Here is a 19,103-nt window from a genome sequence, read left to right as displayed (position 1 = left end):
GCTCAGTATCAGGCTGGCAGGCGGCTGGAGTGGAGTCACAAAGCTGCCGAAGACCGACTTACCCCCAAATCACTCTCAGAAGTAAACCAAACACGCCCCCAAAGAAAGAGGTTAAAAGAGGAAAGGTGACCCTGATTCGCATAACGTACACACGACCGCTCCTGTCCAACGGGGAAATTCAATGGCTGATATTAGCAAACTTCCAAAGGCGTAACCAAGCAAACCCAGATCGTTCTATCGCCCAGCCATTAGCGATTTGTGAATTGTTATTTTTTTAAGATGTCAAAACAAATTTATAATATTTTTTACGCAAAGAGAAAAAAGGCTAATATTTCTGTAAAGGTCATAAAATATGTTACCAAAGAATAGGGTGACATAGGATATTAGCTGAAAATAATCTTCTCTATGAACGGCAATCATATGTCATGTTTTTTATTTTATTTTATCTGTAAATGTATTTATTTCACCCTCATCCGAGAAACCTCCATTAAATATAATTCATTTATAATTTCTACCAGCTATGAGCGAATATTTGGTTGATAGTGGAGCCAACCATTGGCTGATTATATCGATCAGCTATCTGTTGCTTTTGCCTGGCCGGCGGGGTGAAAGTTGAAAGTTCGTCCTAACGTGAAAACAGGAGACACGTGCAAATTGAAAAGTCGTAAGTCAAATGAGTTACGTTCTTAACAACTGTATGTAACTGTTCTTTTTATTTCAATTTTTGTGTCAGTTATGGTTTTCTTGCGTGCCGACGAGCAGCAGCCTCCAGTATTGGCTCATTAGCTACGTTAGCAGAGATATGCTATTCAGCTAGTTGCCGTTCGCGTTAAATTCATTTTAATTGTGGGAATCGAACAGACAAGACATTCAGTTTTCACACAGGTGCAAAGTCATCTCTGAAATAATGTAAATACCTTTGTCCACCAACATATGTGTCACACTGTAGGGAGCTGTTAACTTTGCAAAGTCTGGTCATACGTGTGTGTGGGGCTCAGTCTCAGCTGTACTAGTATAAGAAGAAGATGTAACTAAGCTGGAATAAGATCTACTTGTCTAGTAGCTCTGGGAACAAATTGTCCGATGACCTGTGTCGACTTTAAAAAAAAACACTTATTGCGTCCTCAGCCTTGTGATTATTTACTCTATTTAAGTAGGCGTATGTTTACGCATACAAGTAATTTGACCCCAGTTTAGTGGCTCTCAATGTACTTACACAAAATAACAACAATCTTTAGAAATATACACGAGGAATGACTATATACAATGCAAAGAAGTGAAGAGTGCAAAGAGTGCTGAGATACATATAGTAGGAAGTGAAATGTATTTCACATTTTGTATTTTAAACTAAACAAAACATAACAAACATATAATATGTAGGTGCAGTGGGTATTATAGTGTTTCAGGGTTATTGCACAGTGCCACATTGAATGAACTGTTCATAAGTGTGACAGCGAGGGGGAAGAAATTATTCTGTCTCTGGTGGTTTTGGTGTGCAGTGTTCTGTAGCGCCCACCAGAGGGGAGAAGGTAGAACAGGTTATATCCAGGGTGTGAGGGGTCTGCAGTGATTTTCCCTGCCTGCCTCCGGACTCCGGAGGTGTACAGATTTTGGATGGTGGGCAGGTCAGCACCAATTATCTTTTCTGCAGACCTGACTGTCCGTTGTAGTCTGTCCCTGTTCTGTTCCTTCGTTATGCACACTGAGTTAATTTGTAACTAAATGTGCTGTATAAGTGCCTTGCCTTGCACTTGCTGCATGATTGACTTATGTTTTAGTCTGGGACCCAAATAAATACAGTCTTTAAAAAAAAAGTCTGATACAGAAATACTATTAATATTAATGTATCACTATGATGAAATGAATGCCACACTGAATACCACTCCATCTGAACAGTATTTCGGCTCCCAGTATGTTTTTCTTATCTTCCCCTCTATGCTTTATTCCCTCCCTGCAGCTCTGACTTCTCTCCTCCTCCCCTTCTCTTTAGGCTTGTGAAGCAGCATCTCCTGCAGCGATGGCTGCCATCTACTCAGGTATCCATCTGAAACTGAAGAGTCCTCAGACTCCATGGGAGGACAAGTTGAAGCTGGCACGTTTTGCCTGGATCTCCTCTCAGTGCCTGCTGCCCAACAAGGAGCAGGTAACAGGCCGAGTTGTGTTACATGATATTTATGTCCTCATGTGACGGTGATGATACTTTTTGACCATATTTAGGGATTCAGGATTTGTAAAGTGCTATCTTATCTACTTGTTGATTGTTCTTCTGTCATTTAGTTGTCATCTATCTGTACACATGTGTCTTGATCCTCTTTCTCCGTAGGTCTTGTTGGACTGGTGCACCCATGCTCTGACAGGCTGGTATAATCAAAAGGTCGATTTTTCCCAAAATGTATTGGAGGGCCTGTGGTGTTATCTTGATGATCTGCTTCACAGCAGGAAGCTCCACACTCCTCTCAAGCAGGGCAAGACCGTCAGCCTGAGGCTCAACATGGCACAGGTGTGTCCACAGTTAAAGTGTTAGTGTTTAAAAATAACATATATACGTTCTTAAAAAAAAGAAAAAGAATAGTGTCTTTAATGCAGAAACACAGTTCTGATTTATTGTTGATTATTTATGCAACTTTTCTGTGTCTTTTATCAAGTTGTTGTGGGACCTCTGCAAATATGACAAAATCTATGGGTCAAAAATACACTGTACATGCACCAACTAACAGTATATCATGAATACTGGTGGCGTAGAAAACAAAACTCTAAAATGTCATTTAACTTTATGAGATTGCTTCTTAATGTCCTGTCAGTAATTGTGATTGATTAGAGTCACTACTTTTTGTGAAAAACAACATGCATATTTCAATCATTCTGTTAACAAAAAAGCAAAACAAAGAAACGGCTGCATAAACAATTGTAATCCCAATACTGCCATAATATACAACTGTATGTGATTGTTCACTTGATAATCACATACTAGACACTGGCTGTAGCACATTCGTACTCAAGAAGATTAATTATCACTAAAGGCTGTGTGCTGAAATAACTGAGAATGATAGATGGAGTTTCCACCGACACTTTTTTCCCTGTTTGCCTCTAGCTGCTGCTCGACCGACTTCAGGAGTGTTCACGTGCTGCCACTGGACCTCCAGCGTGTGTGTCCACTCTGCTGAGTGTGTGTCGGGGCATTCTCTCCTCTCCTGCTCTCTCATCTGTCTTCACCACCAAATACGAGCTCATGGTCGACCTGCTGGCCAAGTTCTGCTCCCTTTCCTGTCGTGAGCTACAGCAGCCAGTGCTCACCGGATCCTGTCAGCCTGCAACTGAGTGTCTTCAAACTCAGCCTGGTAGCGATTTGGACTCTTCCCAAACTGAGCTGATGACTGAAAGTCCTCCAGATCACCAACTGTTAGATGCTGATAAGTCCCCTTCCAAGCCAAAGGAAAAACTCGGTTTGGCTAATTTGTTTGAGGTGTTGCTCCAGGTGTTATCATGTTATTTGTCAGTTCAGCGACAACAAGCCAATCCCAACAGAGTCTTTACTTTGGTAACCAACCAGCTGATCCAGCCATTGGTGCTCCTCAGACACCTGCTGACCTCTGGTGAACATTCACCTTCTCAAACGCATCTGCGTCTCCGTCAGCAGCTGTGCAGAGACATCCGTGTCAAGATAGACGCGATCCTTCAGTTAGCTCTTTTCCCCTCCGAGCACCTGACATCCTACAAGGAGGAGCTCTTTCCATCCAAAGAGGATTCTGGGAAGCGTGGTCCTGGAGGGGCAAAAGGCCCCTTGAAGCCAGTCAGTGCTATACTTGGCAAACTGAGCGCCGAGGGCTACTGTGAGCCGCCACTATTCTACTCTGTGAAGTCGAACGCGTTGTCTCTGCTGTTTAAGTTCTGTCTTGAAAGCTACGGAAAAGGCAGCAGAGAGAGCGAGGAAGAGCAGAGGATGCTGTGTTTCTATTTTCTCACCAGATTGGTCCCGGTCTTGGATGTGGGTCTGGATGGACACTCACTCTCACCTACCAAAGATGACCAGACAGTCTCTGTGTCCTCTGGGCAGAAGTCTCCCCCAGCCTCCCTTTGTTCCCCAGAAAGCTGGAGTCTGGCCCTTCTGGCTGTGGAGTCCCTACTGAGCCAGGCTCTGTCAGCTGATATTTATAACGTAGCAGCAGACAGGATAAGACACAAAGAGGTGCAACTCAACTTTTACAGAGCGCTGGGACAAATGCTCTTCAATCAAGCACAGCCAAGGTAACATAAAGTGTTCACAACCTCCTTGTTTGTGTTTTAGGGAATAAAAACAACTCCTCTAGATGTGGATCAAGTGTTTTTTTTTGTCATGTTAACTTCTCATCATGTAGAAATCTCCTTGGTCAAACAGTGAAAAACTTTCCTATTTTGTCTTTTAGCATTCCAGCATGGTACCGCTGTTTGAAGGTGCTGTTGAGTCTTAACCATCTGATTCTTGAACCAGACCTGGACCAGTTGTTGTCTTCAGCCTGGGTGAACGCTGACTGCATGGAAGCACGAGTCCAACGTGCCAGACAGGTCTTGATTCAGTCAATCTTATATTTCATTGCACATTTCAAACAGTAAATGCTAAAAAAAAAATGCAACATGACTGGTAATTAAATATTTTTGACTGAAGATGTTTTTTTCCCCAACAGCTCATGGTGTGTAGCCTCCTCCAGACCTACACCAAGCTCCGCCAGCTGCCACGCCTCTTTTCTGAGCTCCTGTCTGTGATCTGTCAGCCAGCTATGGATGACCTCCGACCTCCTCTGCTGTCTGAAGGGATCTCTGCCTCCCTCAGGACCTGTCTTCTGGACACACCCGCTTCCCAGGGCTTAGAGATCTGCTCATTAGTGTTAGAGAGCATCAGGAGATATATTCTACCTGACCTGGTGAAGGAGGACGGAGAGGCAGAGAAGATGGAGATTGATGGAGGAGGAGATGATGAAGTAAAGGTTGATCAAGAGAGAGACTGTGCATCCCTGAAGCTCTTCTCCCTCAGCCAGCTCCTTCATGCTGTTTTATTTAGCCTGAAGACTCTTGACAATGCCTCTCCTCTTCCTCTAGTCAAACAGAGTCGAGGCCTGATGGAAGAGATGCAGAAGGTAGTCAAGGACTTGCTGCAGCTGTTGTCAGCAGAAAAGACAGCTGTAAAAACAAATATAAGTTCAGTTAAAGGAACTCCAAGGAAAGGCAAAAAGAATTCAGACCACAAAGAGTCACAGAAGTTGTCAGACTCTGAAATGAGGATAATGTGGAAACAGAAGACCCAGGAGGCTGCTCTCCTCCTCAGATACACCTGGGTGGAAGTGGACACACTCTTTCATATTCACTGTAGCAAATACACATCTCTTGACTCAGCCCAGACGGAAGCTGAAAGTGAGACTGAAGACCGACCTCTCCTAACACATATAGAGAGTCTTCTATCCTGTGAGATAGAAGACTCTGTCATTTCCCCCACCTGCAGCCCCATGAGCTGTTTGCTGCTCAAGCTCCTCACTCTGCAACAGATGAAAAAAGTTATGTTAGATACCCCCTTACTCACAGAGCAAAGCACAGCAGCACTGCTAAACAGGGCAGCCCAGTTTATTTTAGCTAAAGAGGAGCTTGAGGGGAGTCTGGATGGAGAGCAGGTGTGGGACGGACAGATAGACAGCGTGAATGCCAGCTCCTATCTTGTAGCTCACTGGTATCTTGTCACGTCTAATTTGCCTTTGATTGCTCCCCACCTGAACGGAGAAGATGTTGGCTGTGTGGCAAACGTACTTGTCGGGTCATTGCTCAGCAGACAGACAGACAGAGGCAAAGATGGCTGTCTGACTATCTCCCTCTTATCTTCACAGCTTGTCCAAAGCTCCGTTCTCACTGAGTTGCCTTCACTGTTCTCTGCCACAGTTTGTTCCCTCACACAAAGGATTTTTAGTGTTCTCGTAGCAGCACACGCACCCAAAGTTTGTCCTACGCTCCTGAAGTTTCAGGAAGCAGGGAAAGGGAAAGGACAGGATCAGCCTTTGTCCACACTGGTGAAAAAAGAGACTATAGTTGAGGATATAATAACATCCTCGAAGACTGGAGAGGTGTTTGCATTGCTGACTGGCACACAGACCAAGGAGCTAGTAAACTTACTCCAAATCTTAACAAACCTAAACCCAGATGGGATGAACTCTGAGGATCTCTCATCCATTTTCCTCCTCCTTCTCTTCTTGCTCTCTTCCACCTCCTGTCATTCAGACCAGATGGCCGCAGACCCCCCTGACTCTGGAGATGATGCTGTATTCCTGGAGAAGCTGCTCAGAATTCTTGCTTGTCTTGTGGAGGGTAAAAACTTCCAAGGAGTTTTAAAGCTCATCCACGGTGGCACTCTGCTGCAGGCTGCGGTGTCATCTCTCCTCTGGCATAGCAGCAGTGGAAGATTTTGCTCCACAAGCAGCTCCGATTGGTTGGATTTGATCAAAGCAGTGCAGGGCTTCATCAGATCCTTGGTTCAGTTGATTATAGTCAGAAACAGCAGCGTTCGCCTCAATCTGGAGCAGTTTGCCTCCTATCTTACCAGCAAAGAAGTGGCAAGCAGGCAAATTGTGGCACCCACTGTTTCAGAACCGGATCCTGGAGCGTCTGTTCTGTCCGTTCCTCTTCTGCTGGCATCACTGACCTCTTTCTCCCAGACAATGACTTCTAACCTGGGAAGAAGCAAACCAATGGATCAAACTTTGACTCAGATGCTCACAAGAACGACCGCTTCGCTGGGACCAGCTGTTGAGTCCATCCTCAAGCTGCAGATTGTCGGTCAGCCAGCCACCGCCCTCAGTCAAGCTTTTGTTGTGGAAGTTGTTACTGTCATGCTGAACTGTGAACTGTCTGCGCTGTCAGCGGAGGATGAGAACAAGCAGAGCGGCACCCAGCTCACCCTGAGTCACATCACCCTCTATCGGGGTTTCTGCCAGCAGATCCTTAAAGAAATCACCTCTGCCCCCAGACCCATGGACTTCCTGGTTTCCTCTCTCCATTTCCTTTCGGCTTTCTACCAAGCGGTGGAGAAGACTGGACGAGAGAGGGAGGAAGAGCAAGGAGAGGAGAAGAAGGGAGGAAAGGAGTTGGATGAGCTGTACATTCAGATACTGCAGAATGTGCACAGACTGCTGACAGGTAGATGGACACATATTAAGACCAAACAATAAATAATTCATCTGTGAAATCACCTCTACTTATTGAACATATTTACATACATTTACAACTGATGGTTTTTGTTTTTTTTCAATGCCAGCTCAGGAAAATTAGCATTTCTGTTTAAGTAGCTACACAAATATGACATATATCTATTTAATATAGTTGTTAACCATATTTAACTTTGTCACAGTTAGAAGCCAAAGTAACTTATTTACAATTATTTTAAAGACAGACACAGAATTTCACAAAATAACAAGAAAAAAAACAAAAAAATTCATCACACATCACGTTTTTCTTTCAGACCTAAAGATTTAGCAACAGTTCAGAATTACATGTATGTACATACGTTTAATGACAGGATATTACATATATGTACAGTATAGTAAACTGAATATCTTTGGGTTGTGGACTGTTTTATATATTATTATTATAAACCTCAGGTAGAATTCATTGCTAGATATTTGTAATGCATAATGTTGTGTTGTTGTTTCTACCCCTTTATCAAATAGACTGATTTACTTAATTAATTAATTTTAATATTTTTAACATTTTAGGTCAGTTAGGAACTTATTTTGTGAAGAGAGTACCAGTGCAAAAAACAAACAAGCAAATCAGTCAAATAAAGATAAAAGCAGTATAAATTCCACTTAAGAACAGTATTAAAATTTACCGGAGTTGATGGAGTTTTATGTTTTAAGGAGTCATCATTACACTGAATGTAACACATTCTCACTCTGCCTTCAGCTCCTTGGTTGTCTGCAACTGATTTATGTGAGCTGGAGCCGACTGTGCAGGAGCTGCTGCGCCGCCTGGTGGAGAAGAGCACTACAGGTCAGTTCAACCTGCTGCTGCTGATGATCAGAGAAGGTCTGGACACTGGCAAGCTGAGAGCTGGAAACTACAGGGTGAGGCTAAGATTAAATTTAATACCTTGTACAGTCTTGTTGTTGCATGTTCACACATCCAGAAACTGATTAGATATTCTTTCAAGTGTGTTACAACACTGTTGTCTTATTATGAAAAGCTCTCTTGGGAAATTTATATTCAGTGTTGAAACTATGAATCCGATTTGCTGCGACATTATATATCTGTCAAATTAACTGTTTTCTCACTACTCCTCCATCTCCTCCTTTACTCTGCTCCAGGAGGTGCTATCTGCAGTAATCATCATTAAGCTGCTTTCCTGTTGTCAGTTACCTGAACCCTCCTCTAAAGCTCTGTGGCTCATTGCACCACAGATCATATCAACTATGGTGGTGAGGAAACACACACACACAAACACACACAAATGCAGACATGTTTGTCTTTATATTCTTGTGAGGACGCTCATTGATATAATGCATTCCCCAGACCCTTACTCTAACCTTAACCATCACAAATAGATGCCTAAACCCTTACCCTAAACTGAACCTGAACCCAATTCTAACCTTAACCTTAAAACCAAGTCTTAATCCTCAAATTGCCCTTTGTGAGGACCGGCCAAAATGTCCTCACAACACAGAAATGTCTTCACAATGCTGGTTTTCAACTGAAATTGGTTCTCTCAAAGATAGAAAGACATGCACGCACACACACACACACACACACACACACACACACACACACACACACACACGAATGTACAGTAAATACAAGACACAGACACATAAAACTCAGAGACATGTATATGCACTTGTACTAAGAGTATCATGTTTGTAAGATTAGATGTTGCATAGGCTAATGAATTAATTTTGTTATCAGCACTAAACCAGTCATATCAGTCTTGCTGACTATTTTGAAAATGCTCAAATCTAAACTTCAGGAGTGGTGACAGTATTTCAGTGACTACAGACGACTGCTAGTGGATTGAAAACCCTTCTTTTTTTTAACTTGTGTAATGAGGAGAAATGTATATAAGGGAGATTAGTTTCTCTGCCACCATTGAACAGGTAGGGTGGAGACAACCTGGCAAGAAAAGCTGCCTTCCAACCTAAAAGAATTTAAACTGCATTGTGTCGGTCCAGTCCTTCACTACAAATGAACATATCTAGTTTAAAATCACTGGAAAGAGGATACACTTGGTAATGTTTTTAGAACATGCCCCTCTCAAGCCAGCTTTGTGTTTAAGGCTACTCAGAGAAAATCTGAAAGTGCACCTGTTGGACGGATTGAGATTGTGATTGAAATAATTATTCTTTTGATGTGTAGTCAGAAGGAAAACCAGAAAGCTAAAGTGCTCAGTACAACCACATCTGTGTTAAGACAAGCAGGGAACAGTGCCACACTTTCTCTGAGAGCTTTTTACAGTTTGTTCCTAGGCCCTACATCAGTAATCGTTTAGCGACAGCATGCTGGAAGTACATGTGACAGTTGTCTTGACTGATTCAGCAGCCAAATGACAATTACAGTCTGCTGATTTCTGCTGGAATGCCTATTCATTTTAATTTCGACTCAGGCTCTTTTGGTCAATGTGTTTTCCATCAGGCCTGCTGGGTGGAGCACACAGACAACAAGGCAATCTGCTTAACCATACTATACACACACACACACACACACACACAGAGCACAGAGTACTTTAATATGCTAACCATGCTGTTCTGTCCTCTGTTACCCACACTCACTATATCCATATGCCTGTCATCTATCGTTTCTGTATTTCTTTCATACTCTTTTAAATATAATATTGTTAATGCATTGCAGTGTTTTAAAGGTCCTACTTTTTTTGAACATGCAGCTCTCTTACAACATGTATTGAGTTAATAAAAAAGTAATATCCAAAATATATATTCATCATAATTTGTTCAAACACAATCGTTGTTGTCAGTTTTGTCAGTTTCTTAATTTTTATTCTTATTTTTAAATTAATTACTCCTAGAAAGCTTTAAGAAGTTGAAATGAAATTTGCAGAATATAGCTGACTTGTTTACACTACACATCTGTGTTCGCATCTCTCTGTGTTACAGTCTCTAGTAAGATCGTCCAGTCAGGACGTCTCTCTGACCCTTCCCTTTACCATCCCAGCAGTAGTGTCAATGACATCACTGCTGCGTCAGGGAGAGGGCCTCATCAGCAACCCTCATCATGTGATCTTGGTACTTGGGGCGCTTCAGTCGGTGCCTCTTGACCACTTGACCCCAGTCGTCTACCAGTCAGCGTTCCTGGCCGTTCATGAGACGCTGTTTGCCATCATCCAGTGTCATCCTCAGGTACGAAGAGGCAGATGGGTGGAGGGAGGGAATGAATGGCTGGGGGATGTATAAATGTATGGAAAAAGGAAATGTTTCTTGCCAGTGTATACCGCAAAAAAGTGTTTCCAAATTGATTGGGGTTTTTAGGTGCAAGTCATAAATTTAAAAAAAGCAATTCATAATAAATCAGGGGTTATATGTTCAAAGGAACGCGTATAAATAAAAAGAATGGCGCAAACGCGGGTAGTAGGACTGGGCAGTGCCGACAATTTATCAACACCTCAGTTGTGATTACTTGTCTTTATTTGTAACATTGACTTGATGACCTTTGGTGCTTTCAAAGGATATTTACACACACGATAAAAATAAAATAATATGAAGACCAAACCAGCAGAGGTGTTTATTCATGAATATGTTAAAAAATTGTAATAACTTAAAGCTGGAGGGCGGGACTTTTGTCTCCCCCTTCTGGCAGTGAGAGTAATTACAAAAACACTGTTGACGTGTGCTTACGTCATAGGCTCAGCCCTAGCCTACTCCGTCACTACTGTTGCAGCTGTAAAACGGTGGATAAATTGTCTTTAGCGTCACACAACCCCCACAAAATGACTCATTTCATTATCAGAATTTGATCCATTCGGTCCGATAACATTTGGAAAGTCAAGAAGAGCCGCACGATTCAATTATTTTATCCCCATTCAAGTTAGCAGAGAGCCAGCTGGATTCATCCGGCCAGCGGATGTCAAACCCGACACGAGATTAAAAACTCTGTATACTGTGAAATACAGAGAGATTTATCTGGCGGTGATAGGCTTAATCAGCATTGTGTGAACTCATTTGGCAAGCGCTTGGATGTAACAGACGTTCATTTATATGTAAAAGTTCCGCACTGCAGGTTTAAAGATAGCTTTTAATTACCGAAAAGCCATAATTAAAGCTATATTACAATATTGCAGAAGTCTAAATACATCAATGGACAAACAGAACATGAAAACTCCTCCAGAAAAACTTTAGTGTGCATCATGTGCCAGGTTTTTATGTGAAATCATATAAAGGTTTTTCCTGCTTTATCAGATTGTGTTCAGTGACTTGTAATGAAGTTAATTGTAAGTCAAGGCTGCTGTTCAGATCCATGATATGCAGAGAATGCAGTACGTGCCTCAAACTCTGCTGAGCCCACATGATGTCCCAGAGGAATGTCGCTTTAAACCAAAGGATATTGCAGCTCACCAGAGTCGTTCTGCAGCTGCACGAAAACCTCACAATGTCCACATTTTCAGCTTTTGTGTGTGTTTTGTGTCAAATAAGATCAACATTTTTTCCTCCTGTAGAAACATACTTTACGAGAAATGTAAAACTTTTAAATTGGAATCGACATTCCAACCCACTGACAACCATCTTCATGTTAAAATAGTGTTAATGTGATAATTTTTTTGTTTCTCACTTTCTGAAATGTTGACAGTTTTTTTTGTTTTTTTTTTGTTCAGAAACAGTGACAGAGTGGGACTGAAGGGGCCAGCTGCACCGAATAAAACAGGGCAAGAATCAGCTAACTGATATCAGATGTTTGTGAGGACAAAAGACAGTGGCAAAGGAGACCGGTGGAGAAGGAGGGAGGGTGGGGGGAGAAAAGGGAGTACATTTATAGGGGAAGAGAAGCGAGTAAAGACATAAGTGATAAAGAGAGGAGGGAAGAGGCAGGGGATGGAGAACAAAAGAGGAAGATGTGATTGGAATGCAATACACGAGGGAGGTTTCAGGACAAAGTAGAGAAAGAGGGGAGTGAGCTGGAGAGAGGAGGTGTGATAGGACAAGAGAGGAGGGAGGAAGTGGAGAGAGAAGGAGAGGTAGGGGAGCTGGCATGCAGTGTAGGTTGGCATCGAGGGGTTTGGGTTGATGGAAACCATTACTGACTAGAGCTGGTGACATCATCCCCCTCTCGTCTTTATCCCTCCCTCAGCTCGCTATAGGCCTCGAATAGAGAACAGAGAGAGGGAGAGGTAGGGACAGAAATGCAAACGTAGCTCTTGTGGGAATCCAACTTTTACCTCACTCATTTTCTGAGCTGTAAGTTTATGGCTGCTCTGTTACAGCTCGAGCAGTGAAAATGATGCGATCGATGAACTGCAGGATTGTTTTGTTGTAAAAATGTTTCTCTTTTCAGTTTCTAACACCCTAAAACTTTTATTTAAACTCAGTATAAAACATTTTACTACACTGAATGACAACATCACATTTATACTCTATGTTTCCCGCAAGGCTTCATTGAAGCTGTTTGATGTTTACAGAGTGAAATCTTCAAACCCAAGACACTGGTTTTTTTATGCTTTCACCACTACACCAAGTGGAACTGTTCTGCATATTTTGTGAATCATTTTTTTACACATTCCCCTGTAATCCAACCTCAAACAGTTGAAAAAAAAGTCTCTGCACACCTGAATATGTGACAGATGTGTCAGAGGAAGGCACAACTTTAATAAAAATGAGACACAACTCCTGCACACCATCTCGCTTGCTGCTGGAATGTTCATTAGTTTTTCTTATTTTTATCCCATAATTCAACACGTTTGTTTTTTGGAAACAATTCAATCACCACTAGAATATGAAGTAAAGTTCTGGATGAATTTGTGGGTCTGGCAGAGTGGACTACTGTATAAAAGCTGTGAATTAGTATTATTCATACACTGCGATGTCAATACCAGATATCCTTACATAGTTCAAGAATTAATGTATGGATAGATTATATAATATACTAATTAAGCATTCTTAATGTTTTACATTCATTTACAAGCAGAGAAAACCAGAGGTGCCATTATGACCATCCAGCATACAATACAGGTTCATTCTACTTCCTAATCTGACAACAACTGTATAAAAGGAACATATTGTATAACTGTTTACTTCTCGTGTGTGTTCAGGTGATGTTGAACGCAGCTCCGACGTTCTTGAATGTCTTTCATCGTCTGGTGGCGTCCATCATGCACGAGGGTCGGCAGAGAGGAGACAATGACACAGGTAACACATACAGGCTCAGACAAGTAGACTCATTACATTGCCAGAAATTAAAGTGGAGGAAAAGCTATAGGCTTGGAGTGAAACATTATAATTTCGTCTGTGCGAAGATTTTGTTTGTATATACTTAGAAAATTGGGTAGTTGGGAGAGATGACGCTGCCTGAGTCTAGACCTTTGAATCTGCCCACTCCACCAAGTCGAGTTGGCAATTCTGTCTGATATTAGGCAAGGGCTGCCTCTGAAGACTTCATTGAGATAGAAACACTTATGAAAGTCCTCATGGTCTAACGGAATAAACCTCATCAATCTGATGTTGGATGCATTTTAAGTTATCGTCAATAAATTACTTACCGACATTCTTTTTACACGGGGTTTAGTGTGTTCAGTAACAGATTAGGAGAAATGTACTTAATATTGAACTTGAACCTCAGTTTGATGCTTTTTGACTTTAAAAATATATCTTTCTACCATTTGCTCCTGAGAGAGGTCAAAGGTCGTGGCACTGGTCAGTAAGAACTCATGTCCAAGAACATTTCGGCACTTCATCACTGATAGCAGAGCTTGATATTTACTATGTAGCAGCCTGCCAGAGAAATGTTGAGACAGGGAACACTGACAATCTTGACTCATTTTTCAGTCTAAATTCACTGCAAACTGCTGACATCTGTGGCAGAAATCTCTACATAGTCATCACAGAAATGACTCTTAACAAGCCAACAGGAGTGCTGTTTTAGCAAGTTGTTGAAGTATCCAATCCTATTTTCCGCTCCGCTAATAACCCAATTTCCTCATAGCCTCCAAGTTGATTTATTACTTTGGCTTGAAAAAAAAAAACATTTAAGTCTGATAGTGCAATTACAGTGTCGTATAGCAGCATCATTATTGAAATAGAGGCAATTCGAAAGCCTAGGGGAAACTGCCAAAACATTAAGTCTCGGCTATAACGCTCTACACTCACTGTAAACTCTGCTTTCGTCGTATAAACAGGTTAATGAAGTAACATCAGTCTCTTCTTTTTCTCAAGGTCCAGACAGTGAAGTGTATCTGCAGTGCTCCAGACTGATTGAAAGGATGTACTCTCACATTGCTGCCGTTGCTGAGAGTTTCACTACACTGTCGGCCTTCATGGTGGCAGAATATGTCACAGAGCTGCAGAAGGTAGGCACACACACACACACACACACACATTTTGAGTGCTTACTATGTCTTTTTTTGCCAATATACAGGTTGGAAAATAACTCTTTCTGATGGTTTTACAATGTGTTGACAGAGAAATGAAACCGTAAACACGCACACACACACACACACACAGTTATAGTATTATAGAGTCAACAGAGTTCCTCATCTAAAACCATCTGTCATCCCCGGTGATTTTCTACAGCTGTGAGTGACACACACACACGTATGAATGAGGCAGCAGGATCTCAGCTGATCCTTTGATCCAGCCTAGTTTGTCTGCTGGTTCTGTGTTGAGCTGGCGAGGTTCAGCTGAGCAGAGTGACGGAGATGCTGACGCTCAGAAACAGAGATGGGGAAGTGTTCTTTTTTCATCGGCCAGATTGTAAGTGTTCACAAATCTCAATGAACAGGCCGAGGCTTACTGTAACTGTACCAGTGTGCTGGAATAAAGCGTCAGGGTTGATGTTCCCTCAAAGCGGTGAGTCACGTCTGGTTTGTGAACGCAACTCCTCTCTGCTACCAGACTGTACTTAACATGACGCCAACCTGACTCAGCATTTTCCAGCAGAGAGGAAGACATGAAAGTACCAGACCGACAGAAAGACAGACTGGATGAATGGACGGACAGACAGATAGAAATAGTGAGGAAGAGGTATACGAGATTCTTTCAGCTCTGCCTGAGTCATCTAATATTCCTGAAATTGGATTTTTATTGTGCTTTTAATGGGGCTTTTTAAAGAGATGGACCTCTTTGTGAGTCAGGGGTGATTTAGCTTTTCTGTGTCAGAACTGTTTTTAATGGCTCGTAGCCTGAACTGAACTTTCTATGCAGCAGCCAGGTGTTATTAGGCCAGAATAAAACAGCGGCAAAAATTGAGTTTTTATGACTTAATAATGAATAAGGTGGGCTTGCTTTTCTATTAAAAAACCTTAATTAAATGTAACTTTATTGTACTTGTATTTATTTTAGTTAAACGTGTCGTGATTGCACTTACAGTTGCAAATTGGACACAACAGCAGCAAAGAGAGACATTAAGTTTAGGTGACAAAGCTTTCAATAAGCCAAACACAATGTTATATATTAGGAAAAGATATTTTAATATTTATTTGTATTTGTTGATCTGCCCAAATGTTACATAATTCAGCATACAGTAAGTAGTCAAGTCCTCTTTACCTGCTGTATAGGTACCCAGAGCACTTTTGAGTGATACATTGTTCTCATGTTGGACTGAGAAATGCGTTTTCATTTTGCCTGAGGGAAGTATAAGATCATTGTGATTGATTTACAGTGAAACAGTGACCATAATGAAGAGTGGGAACTTAAAACACCACCAAATATGTCTGTTTTGAACAAAACTATCCCAAAAACACAGAGGGAAGAACCATAAAACTAAACCCTTTTTATGCTCAAGTTTAAGGACTTTGGTTCACAGCGAAGGTGTCACATCTCCCTTTAATACAGAGATGCTGTTCATGTACAGAGTTCTGGAGATTTTGTATTGAAATATCATTACATAATGCAGCCTTACCGGACCTTTGATGTGGTGGAAATGTATGAAGTGGACTTGTAAGACTTTTATGTGAGTACACCTGGAATAGACAGTAGTACAGGTAAGACCCTCATGCACAGTGTAAACAAAATGTAGCATTTGTGTACTTTGGCAAAACAGCTTTAAGTGACAAGTGCAAAAGTGTTTGGAGTAAAGACTGTGACTCATCAGCTTCCAGGTGCCCCCGAGGACTGGTAGGCCACAAAACTAGCTCTGTACCACAGACATAAACATCACTTTGGCTTCACAGTAGTGTGTTACCACTGGGCTCCTGTTCTCTGCGGGCAGCACTGAACTCAGATTCAGGTATAATAACAATACCAGGTATTTGTTAATTGTTCGGCGTGCCACTTACTGTAACTTTAGTAAACTACTGCTCCACATGATATTTGAAAACCTAGCTTTGTTTGTCAAAAAAAGAAAACCCCATGTCAAGCCTGTCATTAGGAGAGCCAGGTTTCATTTCATCATTTAACAAAACACAGCGAGCAGCACAGAGCGGCCATCATCTTCACACTCTTTGTGACGATGAATGTCAAAGGACTGTGCGGATCATCGGGTCATGGTGCTGTAACACCTACACCTGTGGGGATATAATGTGTCAGGGATGAATAACTGGCCACTTTTTGAGTATTGTGCTTGCTTGTTTTGCAGGGTTCACTGAGCACAAGAGGTGTTGTTTGTCATGTGTTTCTGTGTGTGTGTGTGTGTGTGTGTTGGTTGTGTAGCTGGCTCAACACACTGCTCAGCCTCTGTCAAACAGGTAGATGTGTTTGCACCTCCTGGTTTTCATAAGACTCGGGAGCCTTTTGCTGCTTCTATTAGGGGACATAGACTGGATCAGATTTTATGGATCTGTGTCACTTAAGAAGCTCAGTATAGTTTAAAAATGATACTGTATGAAACAAAAAGAACTTTAAAATGAATTAACAAATGTGTGGCTAATCTGAAATCAGAGTGTAATGGTTACATACTGCAGTATCACATGTACAGTAGAGTATAACAATAATCTTGCCATATTTAATTGATCCTGTTGTGAAAGTTCTTCCTTCTGATGCCTGCGGCAGTATTTCTCTAACCAATAACCATCCATCTGTTACTCTTTCCCTTCTTTGGCTTCCAAACAGGAGTAATTAATTGATCATCAGCGTCGCTCCTTTGTAGTCCATCGTTAACATTTGCATCAACATACATTTTGCCAGAACAGATGTAGTTGTCTGTCCTTTGATGTCGCTCTAATTGAAACGTACAGTTTTAAAGTTAAGTGTGAGACCTAAATGAATATTAAACTATTCTGGCACATAATTTATGGCTTTATGGATATGTTCACCTTGGGCTCGTCCTCGGGCTGTCTGTGGGTTGCCACGTTCTGTTTCATGTTGTCATTAATTTAATGAGAACGAGGAAAGAATGATCTTGTTAAAGTGCATGTGGTAAATGGGGAAGCAGCGATGACTGGCAGAAAGTGTGTGTGAGACAGGAAGGATATTCACTGCCTGGTCGCCTGAGCCTGATATTGGAATTTCAACCAGTGACACAAAGATATCATGATTTGTGAAATAAATATGAACCTCAGCTTCATCTTTCTTGCCTTTGCTCTCTTCTTTTTAATTTTTGTCTTTAATTTTCAATAACTGACCTCTTATTTGTCTCTCCAGGTTACTCTGCGACCAGACATTAAGCTTCATCTAACAGAGGGGATCTACCGGATACTGGACCTGTGTATGGAGCAGGATATCAAATTTCTGACGGCTGGGTTGCAGATGGGAGTCAGAGAGGTGTTCAATGAACTCTACGGCAGCTACACCCATTACCACAAAGCCCAGAGACAAGGAGAAGACAAGTACACAGTTTGAACCTTCAATTTAGTTGCCAATTACATTAAAATAGAATAAAATTCCTTCCTGTCAAAAGAGTATGGTTATATATAATTTCTGCTTTTTGCGGAGGAGCGTAAACACAGCTGTCACTGCGAAAGCTCACAGTAGATTTGTTTTTGCTCCTTTGAGACAGTTTTTTGTTTAAGGAAAAGAAATTGGACATCACAGTTGCCTTGAATTCTGCACCTGAACACAACAATCAAACATATACTCTTTAAGAAAAACATCTGGCAGGACAGGTGGATGCCAAAGCTCCTTTTTTTTTTTTTTTACATATTTAAACAGATCCAACAAAAATAGTTGAGTGGAAGCTTGTAAATCAGTTGCTCTAAAACAACTTGAGGAGGGTTGTAACCAGACCCACAGGTATTAACAACTCAATAATATTGCCTGATGTAAAAGGTTAATATTTGTTGTTTGCAAAAGGGCTGTGAAACACAAAGTTATCTATATTTCAATCACTTCACACTGATGGATTCAGTGCAGGAAGTTGTCACTGTGTTTGAAACACTGAAGTTAAGGGTGCTTCCTCAACAGAATCACCTCTCATTGCAGCCATGATAATGTATAAAATGATGCGTGTACATTGTTAAAGAAACTGTTTTCAGTCAGGAATGATTATCATTTTATTGAAATGCTGAAAAACCTTATGGATTTATGTGTAAATTGTCTTTTCTAAATGTCTTGTTTTATTACTGTTGATTCAGATCAATTTAAATACAATTTAATTCTCAAACCTATTTGATCGCGTCATTTTGTGAGCCGTATTGTTGACTTGATTACACCAGAAACAAAATAAGACACAAAGAAACATATAATAATGGAGTCAGAGCAGCTTTACAGTTAAAGAAATGAGAGGAAACCAACTCACAGAGACTTGATTTGGCTTTGACATGATAAAGACACTGACAGAACAGGAATTCCTGTTGTTTCTGTTATCACAACTCTCTTTTAAGCACATTGATTTAAAGAAAAGCTATGATATTTCTGTTGGTGTTTTGTGCTTTAGGGCAGTAAATGTCTGCTGTTCACCTCCTGCCAACCTCAGTAACTGTTTGCATTCACTTCACATGTTCTGTTTGAAAAACAAAACATACAAACCTTTAAGTCAAGTTCAGCTGCTGAAACTAAATGTTTGTC

The 19,103-nt window shown here is 41.3% G+C and overlaps 1 protein-coding gene across 2 annotated transcripts; it reads left to right on the top strand.

Moving 5' to 3' along the window:
- The first annotated feature begins 323 nt into the window (after window positions 1-323).
- urb2 (URB2 ribosome biogenesis homolog) lies at window positions 324-18,701 on the top strand. 2 transcript variants are annotated; one of them, XM_044346553.1, is made up of 12 exons: window positions 324-664; window positions 1,991-2,143; window positions 2,324-2,500; window positions 3,092-4,245; window positions 4,404-4,542; window positions 4,662-7,152; window positions 7,918-8,078; window positions 8,319-8,429; window positions 10,116-10,358; window positions 13,259-13,355; window positions 14,379-14,512; window positions 17,742-18,701. In XM_044346553.1, the coding sequence occupies exons 2-12, from the start codon at window positions 2,018-2,020 to the stop codon at window positions 17,937-17,939; spliced, it is 5,031 nt and encodes a 1,676-aa protein (XP_044202488.1). In that variant the 5' UTR covers window positions 324-664; window positions 1,991-2,017; the 3' UTR covers window positions 17,940-18,701. The 2 variants fall into 2 exon arrangements, with proteins under 2 accessions (XP_044202488.1, XP_044202497.1); XM_044346562.1 differs by lacking the exon at window positions 324-664 and adding an exon at window positions 1,524-1,625.
- The last annotated feature ends 402 nt before the right edge of the window (window positions 18,702-19,103 follow it).

This window comes from Thunnus albacares, chromosome 1 (assembly GCF_914725855.1).
Source record: "Thunnus albacares chromosome 1, fThuAlb1.1, whole genome shotgun sequence".
Taxonomy (NCBI): Eukaryota; Metazoa; Chordata; class Actinopteri; order Scombriformes; family Scombridae; genus Thunnus; species Thunnus albacares.
Note: the sequence above shows the minus strand (reverse complement) of the source record. Positions and strands in the feature narration are given on the sequence as shown.